The sequence below is a fragment of the Tursiops truncatus genome, chromosome 4 (genome assembly GCF_011762595.2).
Source record: "Tursiops truncatus isolate mTurTru1 chromosome 4, mTurTru1.mat.Y, whole genome shotgun sequence".
NCBI classification, from domain to species: domain Eukaryota; kingdom Metazoa; phylum Chordata; class Mammalia; order Artiodactyla; family Delphinidae; genus Tursiops; species Tursiops truncatus.
Genome location: NC_047037.1, coordinates 25,561,167 through 25,575,834, shown reverse-complemented (window position 1 = coordinate 25,575,834; position 14,668 = coordinate 25,561,167). Strand labels below are relative to the sequence as shown.

The 14,668-nt window shown below is 41.9% G+C and overlaps 1 protein-coding gene across 4 annotated transcripts in view; it reads right to left on the bottom strand.

Moving 5' to 3' along the window:
• Positions 1-443: 443 nt before the first annotated feature.
• The window catches only part of LOC109549788 (uncharacterized), a 64,835-nt gene continuing 50,610 nt past the window's right edge, over positions 444-14,668 (bottom strand). The window contains exons 3-4 of one of the 4 annotated variants that reach the window (XM_033855334.2): positions 13,322-13,491; positions 446-11,847 (exon numbers count right to left, since the gene is read on the bottom strand). In XM_033855334.2, the coding sequence (XP_033711225.1) occupies positions 11,629-11,847; positions 13,322-13,491 (389 nt within the window). In that variant the 3' untranslated portion in view covers positions 446-11,628. Of the gene's footprint in view, positions 14,250-14,668 lie in introns of all 4 variants that reach the window. The other 3 variants (XR_004526272.2, XR_012331325.1, XR_004526270.2) reach the window with 3 other exon arrangements.

The window sequence follows — 14,668 nt, the reverse complement described above, 5'->3', positions numbered from 1 at the left end:
TCACACTGCCTTTTCTGTGCCTCAGTTTCCCCTTGTTTCTTGGCCTCATGGTGGAGCTGAGAAGCCAGATATACTGTAGACTCAGACCTCCGACTTCTCTGGAACCAGGCCCTCCGGAGGAATCCTTGAGTGCAGATCCCTACAATGGCCGCCATAAACCTCCTGCCTAAAACTCCTGCTGACCCACGGGGCTCACACACTAAGTGTAAGAGAGAAAGGGGCACCCACCTGTGTCGTGTGATGATGGAGGCCTGTTAAACACATGAGCAATGAAAGTCTGACCCAAAGGCAAGGTGCCTCCCCTGACTCTACATCCTTGAGAAAAAGGCTGGACGTGAGTGGCATTTGGAGAGAATAATGATTTTTTAAGATTAGATTGAGAGAAAGAAAAACATATGTCCACACACAGACGTGTAGGGAAGGTTTAGAGCAACTTTATTTGTAATAGCCAAAAAATGGAGACAACCCAAATGTCCATTAACAGGTGAATGGATAACCAAACCGTGATATGTCCGTCCCAACAATGGCGTGCTCACTGTCAGCAAAATGAAGAGATGAAGTACCAACACAGCCAACAAGGGGTGAATCTCAAAGTCGCCAATTTGATCGAATGAAGCCAGGCATAAAAGGGTACATGGTATGTGATTTATTTGTATAAAATTCTAGAAAGGGCAAACTACAGTGACAGAAAGCAGACCAGTGGTTATGGGGGGTGGTGACTGGGACAGGGTTACGAGGGCACAGGGAGATGTTGGCAAGGGCTGGATCCCGTCACTCTTTTGACTGGGGGTGTTGGTGTCACGAGTGATTACATGTGTCAAAATTTATCCAATTATATGCTCGAAGATGTACAGTATATTGTATGCCAATTATACATCAGAGAAGTTTAAAAAAAATATGAGTTGGCAATTCTAACTGTTTCTTGGAGAAACTGATCACATTTCTGCTAGAGTCCCTCCTCTTCCTGGCTAAGTCAGAAACAGGTTTCTGTGGTGCTCTGTTGACATCAGCAGAGAGATAGTGGGTATTCCAGGGCAAATGAAGCGTGCATTTGTGAGTGTGCAGGGCAGAGGCTGAAGAAATATATCTCTTTCATTGCAACTGTGCCATTAATAATCAACAATCTGAGCATTTGTTGTCTACCAGGCTGAGCATTGTATAAATATTATCTTATTTAATGCTCACACAAACCTGAGAGTAGATGTTACTGGGCCCATTTTACAGAAGACGAAACTAAGTCTAAGGGAGATACCTAACTTCCTAAGGAGTGGCAGGCAGATCCAGGATTTGAAACAGGTATTTATTTATTTTTATGTACTTTTCAAACTTTCTACCATGAACATGTACTACTATTAACCAGAAATATCTTTCAGTTTTTAAAATTATTATAATCACTTTGTAACAATGCTTGAAAATTTCTTCTCCTGTAAAGATGACTCCTACTGCATATTGAGCCTATTAGGTATCACATACTTAATCATTCCTTTCAATCTACAAATTAAGAATGGGAGGTTGAGGCTCATAGTAGATGAGCTATGTGCCCCAAATGACAAAGCTAAGGAGTGGGAGAGCGAGGATGTGAACTCAGAACAATCTGGGTCTGGAACGCTTGTCCTTTTCATATTCGTAGCCCCAAATCTCACCACATCTGCCAAACGCTTGCGAGGCCATTTTAACTCCCGGAGTCCCCTTCAGTCCAGGCAGTGTGTGCACAGACTTAACATAGCTGAAGTCACCGTATCCATCTGTCTTGATTCTATTTTCTCCTCTTCAGACCAGTGGAGCAATATTTTCCACACTAGTACATAGACTTCTCATTCATTCTTTAAAGAGACGGGCAATATTTCACACAGTTTATGTATTATAGTCACTTGCTCAGCCATGCCTTTACAATCGGTCTGCAATGAGCTTTTTATGGAAAACAGTGTTATCTCTCAAGGAGCCAGAAAGACACCTGGTAACTTACACCGGCCTCCAAAAATAACAGAGAGAGAAGCAGAAGGGGAAAGATGCTCTGATGATTAGAGGCAGGTTATCCAAAATAACCTCAAATCAGGACAGGGAAAGGCTCAGCAACATTAACTCTTTCATCCTTAAGAAGGAAGGCCACTGGGTTTAGGGGATAGTTCGGAAGGATTTCTCCATGGTGATGCTTGTGGAGCACGTGTCAAAGTTTATTTCTGCTTTTCAATAAAATAGCACAGTTTCCTTTCACTGACTATGAAACAAAGATTATTCATCTACCCTCCTCCTTACAGAAAACATTTTTCATTATCTGCCACATGGAAGTTTTGGTCTGAATTAGGGAGGATTGGATGCTGAGACAATCCTATAGGACAGGGGTCAGGGAACTATTCACGGGGCACATGTGACCCACCACCTGTTTTTGCACGGTCCATGAGCTAAGAATGGTTTCTACATTTTCTAAAAATTGTGATAAAGTACACATAACATCATTTACTATCTTAAACATTTTTTGAGTGTACCGTTCAGTGACATTAAATATGTTGTTGTTCAACCTTCACCACCATCTAGAACTCCATCTCCAGAACTCTTTTCATCTTGCAATACTGGAACTCAGTATCCATTAAATAACAACTCCCCATTCCCGCCTCTCTCCAGCCCTTGGCAACCACCATTCTACGTTCTGTCTCTATGAATTTGACTACTTAATATGAGTGGAATCATGCAGTATTCGTCTTTTTGTGACTGGCATGTTTTGCTTAGCATAATATCCTCAAGGTTCATCCATGTTGTAGCATGTGTGAGAGTTTCCTTCCTTTTTAAGGCTGAATAAAATTCCATTGTGTGCATATACCACACTTCGTCTATCCATTCATCTGTTTGTGGATACCTCAGTTGTTTCCACCTTTTGGCTATTGTGAATTATGCTGCTATGAACACAGGTGTATAAATCATTTCTTCAAGTTCCTGTTTTCAATTCTTCTGGATAAGAGTGGAATTGCTGGATTATATGGCAATCCTATTTTTAATTTTTTGAGGAACCACCATATTGTTTTCCACAGTGGCTCACCATTTTATTTATTTATTTTTATCGCAATATAATTGACATATAACATTATAGTAGTTTCAGGTGTATACCATAACGATTTGTTACCTGTATACACTGCAAAATGATCATCACAATAAATCTAGCTAACATCTATCACCATACATAGTTACAAATTGTTTTCTTACGATGAGAAACTTCAGATCTATTAGCAGCTGTCAAATATGCAGTACAGTATTATCCACCGTAGTCACCATGCTGTATATGACATCCCCAGGGCTTCTTTATTTCATAACTGGAAGTGTGTGCATTTTGACCCCCTTTTCCCATTTCTCCCACCTCTCACCTCCTGCCTCTGGTAACCACCAATTTGTTCTCTATGAACTTGGATTTGTTCTTTTTTCTTTTAGATTCCCCATGTAAGTGAGATCAATATTTGTCTTTCTCTGTTTGACTTGTTTCATTTAGCATAATGCCCTCAAGTTTCATTCATGTTGTTGCAAATAGCAAGATCTCATTCTTTTTATAGCTGAATATTATTCTATTGTATGTATATATACCACATTTTCTTCATCCATTCATCCATCAGTGGACATTTAGATTATTTCCATGTCTTGACTATTGTAAATAATGCTTCAATGAACATGGGGGTGTATATATCTTTTTGAGTTAGTGTTTTCATTTTTTTAGATAAAACCCAGAAGTTGATTACTGGATCATACAGTAGCTCTATTTTTAATTTTTTGAGGAAGCTCCATGCTGTTTTCCACAGTGGCTGCAGCAATTTACATTCTCACCAGCAGCACACAAAGTTTTAAATTTTTCCATATCTTTGCCAGCACATATTTTCTGTTTTTGTTGATAGTAGCTTTCCTACACATTTTTAAATGGTTGAAAAAAAAATCAAAAGAAAAATAATATTTCACGACATAACAATTGAATTTCAGTGTCCATGAATAAAGTTTTCTTGGAACACATCCATGTTTGTTCATTTACATATTATCTGTGGCTGCTGCTTTCACACTCTAATGGCGGAACTGAGTAGTTTCAACAGAGACTCTATGGCCTGAAATCCTAAAATATTTACTGTCTGACTTTTTACAGAAAAAGTTTGCCAACTCCTGCTGTAGGAGATTTCCCTGGGGATGATGGTGGGTCAACTTGGACTGAAGCTCCAAAGCCACCCACTAACACACCAGTGGCCAGGTATCTATGAAATCCATGCCTCCCACCCGCCTCCTAGGCCCTCAGTTGCTTTCTCAATAAAGACCCCACCCACGCTGGTGTCACATCATCTCTACCTCCTCTCATGCAGGCTGTGCTCCAGTTTGGCCTTGCTCAGCCCACGATGCCAGATGAGGTACTTGCTCCACCCGCTCTAGGCTCAGAGGACTTACTTGCTTCAGAGCCTGGGACCTGCTTCCCCAGTGGCTGCCCTGAGGGCCACAACCTGGAAGTGCAGGGGACTGAAAATCGATCCATGAGAGACAGGAGGGAGCTGACAAATGAATTATCCTGGCTCCTCTCTGACTGTTCTGAGGTTCGGTGCTTGGCCATCAACATCTGCATGACTGCAGCCGCTCAGGACGGCACCATTCTGCATCCGTTCTTTATCCCTGGGTTTGCCTTCTACAATAGGAAAGCCCGACTATGACACCCGTAAAAGTCCTTTGTTTGATGTAGTCATTTCCCCAATGATTCACACACTTTCACTATTATACAGCCTCACAGGCATGCCTCTATGCCTATGAAACATGTATTTTATGAAATACTCAGGAATGGTGGATTTGTCTGTAGGTATGTTTTAGATTTTCCTAAAACGTACCATATCATTCACTTTGCAGAGGAAAAAAAAACGAATGACGCGTTATATTTGACCACAATCAGTACAAGAGTAATTACTTTGAAAAATTCGGAGCTTTTTGGGGAGTAGGTGGTATCTGCCAGTGCATTTACTAATTACTCAGAATAAAAATATCCTGTCTCAGGCTTCTCTCGTGGCACAAGTGGTTGAGAGTCCGCCTGCCGATGCAGGGGACACGGGTTCGTGCCCCGGTCCGGGAGGATACCACATGCCGCGGAGTGGCTGGGCCCGTGAGCCATGGCCGCTGAGCCTGCGCATCCGGAGCCTGTGCTCCACGACGGGAGAGGCCACAGCAGTGAGAGGCCCGTGTACCACAAAAAAAAAAAAAAAATCCTGTCTCCCCTGATATGTAATGAGCTTCTAGAAATCAATGTAAACACCAAAATAAGAAAAAAGTTTAAAAATATATAAGCAAAAGATATGTACAGTACGTTCACAGAAAGGGAAATATGGCTTTTTTACATATGAGGAAATGCTTAATCTCACATGTAATAAAATATACAAATTAAAACTTGAGGACTTCCCTGGTGGTTAAGTTAAGTGGTTAAGAATCCGCCTGCTAATGCAGGGGACAAGGGTTCTATCCCTGGTCCAGGAAGGTCCCACATGTGGCGGAGCAACTAAGCCTGTGCACCACAACTACTGAGCCTATGCTCTAGAGCCCGCGAGCCACAACTACTGAGCCCGTGAGCCACAACTACTGAAGCCTGTGTGCCTACAGCCCATGCTCCACAACAAGAGAAGCCACTGCACTGTGAGAAGCCCACAGACAGCAATGTCAGAGTAGCCCCTGCTCGCCGCAACTAGAGAAAGCCCGTGCACAGCAACGAAGACCCAACGCAGCCAAAATAAATAAATTAAAAAAAAAAACTTGATGAAGAAAATCATAAATTGTCTATGGCAGGATAATCAAACTAAGACAGAAAGGGAAAAAAAACAAAAAAACACAAAAACAAATGACATGCCCCCTTTGTGGCAGGCCTTTCCCTGCACTGTGCATCTACATTATACAGTAACCAGAGTCCTCCTCAAAGCAGGAGGATGAAATCAACCTTTGGGAAAAAGTTGGCCCCTTTCTTCAGATGACAGCATTATAATTCTATGATTAATATATTTCTTTTTCATCTCATACAAGGGGTTGCATTTCTATACATGCATATTTGACAAAATAAAAAAAACTTTGATGAACTGAGTACACAATGCTAACCTGTCAACATGATACATAATTTCTTTGTCTCAAAAATGTATAAAACTGCATCTCTAACTCCTGATCAATGGAGCAGTTCTCAGAGCTTCTGAGAATCTGTTTCTCAGGTTTTAATCTTCAGTTTGGCTTGAATAAAATTCTCTTTTCGTTCTTCATAGCTTGATCATTATTTGATTTTTTGTCGACAAATTACAAGGTACCATTTTTCACCTACCAGTTTGGAAAAAATTTTTAAAAATCTTATACCATATTCACTAGAATGTGAAGAAATAGTTACTTTTAGAAATTGCTATAAGAATTATTTGCCTACAGAGGGCAATTTAGCAATATCAACCAAATTATAAATGCACATCTCCACTGACCAAGTAGTTCCACCCAGACATTTGTCCTATGAATGTACAGATAGACATGTGCAAAAAATCCTATGTACAAGGTTATTCTCTGCAGCCCTGTGTGAAATGGCAAAAGACTGTAAACATCCTAAATATCCAGGAGGTCTGGTCAAAGAAATGTTGTTACATCTATATAAGAATTTTTTTAAAAAATGGGAAAGACTTTTATGTAGTAATATGAAACTAACTGGGATGTAATATTAGGTAAAAAAAAAAAAAGGAACATATAGAACAGTGGGTTGTGTGCTATCATTTGTGTAAACATATTTGTATTCTTTATGCATAGAATTTCTTTGGAAGACTATGCAAGAAAAATTTAACATTGGTTAAATTGGAGGAAATTGGGGGCTGAAGGGTGAGTTTTATTTTTCACTGTACACCTTTTTGTATCTTTGAATTTTTAAATATGTGATTGTCTTACCTAAGGTTTTTTTTGTATTACCTAAGATTGTATTACCTAACAAAGAATTAAGTTTTTAAAAATTAATGAAAAAAACATAAACCTCCCACATACAGTAATATGGTAGACTAGATATTCCCAAACTGTCCCACTATAAGACACCTAAAACCCTGGGGAAATTTTTTTTAAAAATATTTTAAAATTCATGGCTAAGCTGACATGAAATTAAGAGAAATCCTCAGAAGTCAGAATTAAAGAGAGAGCACAAAACTAGGAGAACCAACGAACGCTAAAGCATGATTGCACTAAGGCATCCGTAAATCCCTGGAGAGAAGAACTTGGTGTTCACGTCTCAGGGAGAAGGACAGAAATACTGCCTGAGGCCCGGGAAGGAGGGAGTCAGCACTCATAGTCTCAAGTAAAGATGGGCCTTTAAAAAGACCCTTAATGAAGCAGTAACCCAGGGAAACATCTATCCCACAAAGGGAGGTAGCAAGAAAACTTGCCAAAGTGGCCTTGACTCTGAGGAGAAGGGCCAGAAAGATGCCCTGGAAGCCTTAACTTTCCAACTCATTATATAAAGTTAACATCACTTTGATAACCAGAAAAAAAGCAAGAAAAGAACTCAGAGAACATCTTGCTCATGAACATACATGCAAAATCCTAAACAGAGTAGCAGCAAACCAGGTATTGATCAGCAAATATAATACAACATGACTAAGTTGGGTTTATCTCAGATCAGTCTGGTTAAATATTAGTGTCCAAAACCAAAATTCAACTGAGTAAATTTTGAAGATATTATTGGCTTTATTCAACAATTCATGAATCAGGCAGCATCCCATTAGCAGATGGAAAGGAGCACCAAGGAGCTGTACAAAATGAGAGACTTTTGTAGGCAGAAGGGAGCAGGGAACAAGGTAATCATACTAGTCAAAAAGCAAGTTGGTTATTGCAAGGTCCCTTTTCTTCAGGGGATGGCAGGGGTCTGTCAGGCCGATGACCTAACCAGTGCTGATCAGGCGATCCCTGACTGACTGGTTTAAGATTCCATTTCTGGGAAAGCCAGAAACTGTAATTAAGTCTTGGTTTGGTGACATAGGGCTTAGCGTGACCAACTGCATTTGGGGCCTGGTGTCTTGTTTTCAACATTAGAAAATCTATTAATGCTATTGACCATGTGAACAGTAAAGAAGAAAGGTAATATGATCATCTCAACAGAGACAGAAAAAGCATTGAATAATGATTAAACAAAACTGTAAAAAACTAGGAACCAGATGAAGGCTATCCCTAAAACACGATCGCAGATACCATTCTCAATGATGAAACACTGAAAGCTTAAGAAATGGAACAACATGAAAACGCTTGTTCTCATAACTGATCATTGTTTGGTAGGTCCTCACTTGTACAAATAATAAAAGAATAAGAAATAGGGCTTCCCTGGTGGCACAGTGGTTGAGAGTCCGTCTGCTGATGCAGGGGACGCGGGTTCGTGCCCCGGTCCAGGAAGATCCCACATGCCGCGGAGCGGCTGGGCCCGTGAGCCGCTGAGCCTGCGCGTCCGGAGCCTGTGCTCCGCAACGGGAGAGGCCGCAGCAGTGAGAGGCCCGCGTAACGCAAAAAAAAAAAAAGAATAAGAAATAAAAGATGGAATGGCTGGAAAGGAAAAAACCAAACTGACATTAAATCATGTAATAGTCTTTATAGAAAACCACAAGACTCTACAGCCAAGTTAATAGAATTAATAAGATCAAGATTGTAGGACATAGGTCACATACAAACCCTAATTGTGTTTCTACATACCAGTAACAGTGAAAAAAAAAAAGTTGTGTTTTTTTTTACAAAATACCATATATAACTGCAATAAAACAGATAATATACCTAAGAGGAAATCTAACAAAAGACAGATTTATGGAAACAAACTGTGAAATGTAATTGAGAGGTTCATTAGTATAAACTAACAATTCTAACAAACTCCAAATTCTCAATGGTAGAACACAATAGAAGGTTTTTTTCCTTTCTCTCCCAACAGTTCAATGTGGGTATTCAGTGGGAAGACTTCACACAGGGACTGGGGGACCAGATTCTTCTAATCTGTGGCCTCATCATTTCTTGGGGTCTCAGAATCCTCTTCATGATCCCCTGCATCCACCTACAGTAAAGGGAATAGTCAGAGGGAACAGGGTCCGAGAGGAGGGCCAGGCCCGGGAGTGTGCCACCGAGGAAACGTCTGCTCTCCTTCCACTGTTCAGAACCCACCCACCCGGGGCCACACCACACTTCCCGGGAAGCTGGGAAATGTAGTCCTGCTGTGAGCTGAAGAAAAGGGAATTGGGCTCCGTGAACCACCAGGCAGTTCTCAGCCATAGACATGAGACAAGACCAGAATAAATGTTTATTGATAGGAAGACTCAATATCACAAAAGCATTAATTATGCCCAAGTTGACTTTGAGATTCAATTCAATGTCAGCCAAAATTCTAATGAAGCTTTTCATGGAAATTGAACAGCTGATTTTAAAATGTATTTGAAAGAGGAAATGGCCAAAACTAGCTAAAATTTTCCTGAATGGGGGCGGGGTGGGGGGGGAACTGCCTTGTCAAGAAATATAACTTACTATTGATATAAAGCTCTGGTCATTTAAATGGTATGGTACTGGTCCAAGGACAGAAAAATACACCAAAGGACCAGAAACAAAAGCCCAGAAGCAGTGGATATATGTATACGCATAACTGATTCACATTACTGTACAGCAGAAACTAACACGACATTTTAAAGCAACTATACTTCAATAAAAATTAATTTAAAAAAAAAAAGAATAAATGTATTAAAAAGGAAAAAATTCCCATAAGCAGAGCCCCATACCTGTGAGTGACACATGATAGGGGAACCACAGGTCTGCAAGGAAAGGACTGACTTTCCAGTGAATACGGCTGGGATCAGTTAGGGGTCTTTTGTCCACATTATTGTTTTTATTGTTTTATTATTTTTCTTGACAAACAGTTAAATGTGAAAGGTTAAAGTTTAATGGTTTTAAAAGAAAATACAGAATATCTTTAAGACCATGCGGGAAAGGATTTTTAAACATGACACAAAAATGTCATACAAAAAAGGAAATAATTGACAAATTAAATCACACTAAAATCAGGAAGTTGAGTTCATCTGAAAAAGCCATGAAGAAACTGAAAAGGCAAACGATAGGCTAGGAAAGCATGTTCTCCATATAAATAACTGACAAGGGATTAGTATCTAAATATAAAAAGAATCCCCACAAATTGATAAGAAAAAGAAAACAACACTGTAGCAAAATAGAAGAAAGACAAGAACAGATTTTCACTAGAAAAGGAGACCCAAATGACCAATAAACACATTTAACCATGCCTCAACTCATTAATAGTTATTAATTCATCAATAATTGTGGAAATGCAAATTAAAATTACAGTGAAATATGGCTTTCCACTCACTAGATTGGCAAAATTTTAAATCCCCAATCCAACAATTGGGGACAACAGGCATTCTTTTACAAGATGTATACATATGTTGTAAATCGATAAAGCAAAACAAGGGAATAATACATACCTGAGGATGGGGGTTACTTCAGAAAAGTGGGATGAAGGGAGGGGACACACGGGAGGGCGTCCCATTCTCTGTACTTAAACGAAGGTTGGCTACATACACAAATGTTTTTATTATAATTATTATTATGACCTTATATGTGTTTTACATATATATTCTATTGTATACACATGTGTACATGTTCTATTGTATATAGGAAATATTCCATAATTTTTAAATCAGGCTACGAAAATGAAATAAAGACACTATCTTGACTCTGGAAGACTTGAAATATAGTCAAGAAAGCAGAAAACCAAACCATCCCCATACAAGGTGGGTGGGTATTCATGCACCATGAGAACCAAGAGAGAGACATCAGTTCTGCCTGGGAGACCTGGGGAGGCCCTATGGAAGGAAGGAAACTTTGAGTGGAGCCTTGGAGAATGAGTGGGAGTTTTCCAGAGAGAAAGAAGCACCCAGATCAGCGAGACTAGATTTCCAAAGTGGGGCGGGGGTGTCGGGGGAGGCGGGGAGCCGTGGCACAAGAGCCCGAGGAGAGGAAGAGCGCAAGAGCACTGACTGCTCTCACGGGTGTGTCCACGCCACGCGCCCATTTCTGCTGTTAGGCTGGAGGCAAAGTGATTGCTGTTGTTGTCCTCGTCGTTGTTTTTCAAGCCACCCCCCACCCCCACCCCAGCGCAGCACTGTGGTAGGAGCGTGAAATGGTCAAGCAACCATGGCCAGTGTGGGTCCATCCATCCTCAAGGTGGTGAGATTCCCCCAGCCTGTCAGACTGCAGGTCTCACTGTGCACCCTTATTACAAAGCAAACAGAGGGAGCTTGTGACGGCGTTTGCAAAGCCCAAGAAAAATGTTGTGGTTATTCTGAGTAAACATAAGCATGGCTTTGAGAGGAAAATACGTTGTGAATTTTGAGATCTGTCTAGATTTTAGATACTTCGTATCTAACCACATCACAGTGCCAAAGAAAGGTAGCAGTTTTTCTTTCCCATCAAACCTATAGCCAAACCTATTAATTAACAAAATGACTAAACTGGCGTCCAGCTTTCCCTTGACACCGCCTTCTGTTCTCTGATAGAAAAACTAAAAGGGGGGAGGGGGACAGTACAGTTCTAGAAGGCAAGTAGCCTGAGAAAAGTAGCAGGCCAGTAGGGTTTGCTGCCTTCACAACCAACCAGACGCAGTCACGTCCATCGTGGCCACCACAGTCCCTTAGGGGGTGTGCATGTGGTCCCGTTTTGAACAATGAAATGAGAAGGGAAGTGCTGCAGAGGCATCTGGGAAAGCATTTCTTGAGGAAGGTCCGTTTTGCCCTTTCTCTTCTTCTCTTCTGCTTGGCCACTGTCGCATAAGGACAGGACACTTCGAGTTGCAACGGCGCCACCACCAGAGGAGACAACAAACTGTGGACGGCAGAATGGGAAAAGAAAGGTCTGAGGTCCTTCATTATATCATGGATACACCAAACCAATTCCAGGATGTCTTACCACCAGACTTCTTGTGACATGAGCGATGAATATCTGATTACTGCTGTTACATTACTTGAGTTTTCTGCCGTGGGCAGCTGAAAGCATTCTAACTCCTACATATAAATCTAAATGATTTCCTAGAATAGGATCCCAGGTGTGGAATTTCTAGCTTTAGATTATTGATATATACAGACAAATCTCGCTCCAGAAGAGTTCCAATTTACACTCCCATCAGCATATGTGAGACACATTCTCACCACAACCTTCTCAATACTGAGTCACTGAGTAATAGCTTTCTTTAAAAATCACTGCTAATTTGGTAGGCAAAACTTACGATCTCAAAATCGGTGTTTGTTCATCTCCATTGGGTGAAGTGAGACGTGACCAGACTTGGCCTAAGAGAGCCTGGTGGCATCCGGCCCAGGAAGTGGGGTATGGTTGGTCTCAGGCTTTGAGGAGAGGTTTGTTACCCCCATGTTCAGACTGCCTGAGAGTGAAGATCCTTAGAGCTGATGGGCAGAAGAGTTGGTACATACAGGGAAAGTGGCATAAAAGGAGCTTCCTGAGGCTTTTTATTATCTCCTTGGTTGAAAAATTCTAATATGATTGGACTGGAGTAGGGTCTCAGGCACAGGCATTCTTTGAACTCTCCCAGCTGATTCTAATATGTAGTCGGGTTGAGAAGCACTGATACAGCCCACACTGAAGACTCAGTTTTTTGTCATCATCCTGTTCACCTTCAAAAACTATTTGAAGCTTGTTTTCAGACGTCCTACTCCATAGACTCTCTCATTGGAAAACATCCCTTGACCCTTTTAGTTATAATCTTCATTTGGGATGTCTTTTCTGATCAGAACATGTTTCCGAAACACCTGCAAATGATTGCAGGGCCAGTGCTCAAGGAACCCCCTACATCTAGTGCCGATGAATCTCAGGCCTGCCCAACCTTCCCTCTAAGCACACCCTAGAAGAAACTCCCTCCTTCCCTGCCTGATGCAAGGGTCTCACTGTTTCCTCCCTGTAGAGTTTACCTCTTTTTTCCACATGGACCCAGTCAGGACTGCATGATGACTACACAGAGAGCAAACAGGAGAGGGGAGCTCCCCAAGAACTCTGGTAGGGGATGTGGGCATGGTAGTGACAGCTGTCTCAGGGTCCACTGTCCTTTTTCTTACCCCTCCAGTCATTGCTGGAAGGACAGACAGACAGGTGTGGAGAACAAGTTATTTGAGGGCAAGGATGAGTGAATTAGCGACAGTTCCAGTCCCCAAGATGCTGTGGTCTGCCAGGAGCTCCTGGCATCCATTTCTGAACCTCTATTTGGATCACTAGAGGTGGGAGGGGCTTAAAACTCTGGCTTTGGGATGTTCTCTTAAAGCCCGCTGACCAAAGATTACCAGACACTCACCTGCAGTCTAAGAAAAAAAGATGTTAGGTTTACTGAACTTGCTGCAGCAGGAGAGGATGGCCCCAGAGGCTCAGGAGAGGCAGCTGGCAGGGGCTTCTCACAGGACCTGCCCAGTGCTGGGTGATTCTCAGGAGGGAGTGGGAAGGTGGGGGGCAACCCTAGACTGGATGCTGTGAAGAAGAACAGAGTATTTTGGTAATTGGACATCTAATGTTATCTAGAAAACAGGGGCACTAGAGTTGGTTGTTAACTGGTGAAGGGAGAACAGTCACTCAGATTCATCAGAAGAGGGAGTCCGTGAGTCACTTCTGTGTTTGGAGAATGGCCTTGTTCTGTCTCTCCTTCCAAATGTTTCCGAGGTTGAGGGGCTTGCCTGAACATCGCTTCCGTGCAGATTGGGAAACCAACGGCCTGGCTGCCAGCAGGGCCGGCTTTCACATTTTCGGTTCAAAACCCCGTGTTCTTCTTGAGAACCCAAAGAGATTGTGTCATCATTTCCTGCCTCAGCAATCCCTGTTCTCTTCACAACATTGACTAGTGCCTTCAGAGATGGGTCAACAATAAAAATTCTAAATAAAATGATCCCAATCAAAACTGTGAAACCTGCTCACCGCATCCTTTTTTCACTGTGTAATTGAACGGCTGCACATTATCTGAAGATGCATCCGTCAAGGAGTTCCTGTTTCCAGAAATGCCCGTTCTGCTGTGGGTAACAGAAATCTGAACAGCTTTGCCCTAAATAAAGCGGGGTGTTTCTTTCCTTATGTATTGAGAACCCAGAGGAGGGAGCCCGGGTGAGTTCAGCAGTGCCATTATGCTATCAGAGACGTGAATCTTTGCATCCATCCTCTCAGCCATCCGGGTCGTGGTTGATGTCTGGGGACGACGTACAGGATGGCAGCTTCACCTTTAGCACGATGACTGCATTCTGAGAGAGAAGAAATGTAAGAACAGAAGACAAAAACTCATGCTACCTGGCTCTGCCTCTTTAAAGAGCTTTCTGGGAAGCCTCCATCTATCAACTTCAGCTTCTGTCTCATCTTCCTGCACGATGTCACGTGGTTATCCCAACGCAAGGAACACCGGGGGATGTTTTCCTAGCCTGGCTTACAGAACCACGTGCCAAAATTGAGTTCCCTCAGGGAGGTAGAAGTGGAGAATTGATATCCGGAGGGCCGCCAGCGTCTGAGTCATGCACCCCTTAGGTCCCTGCAAATCTTCCCTTACTGAGAAAGAAGTTTCCTAGGTGTGTTAGTTATATATTGGAGGTGGAACAAATTACTCCAAAACTTAACGGCTAAATACAACAAGCGCTTATGATCGTACACAATTTCTGAGGGTCGGGAT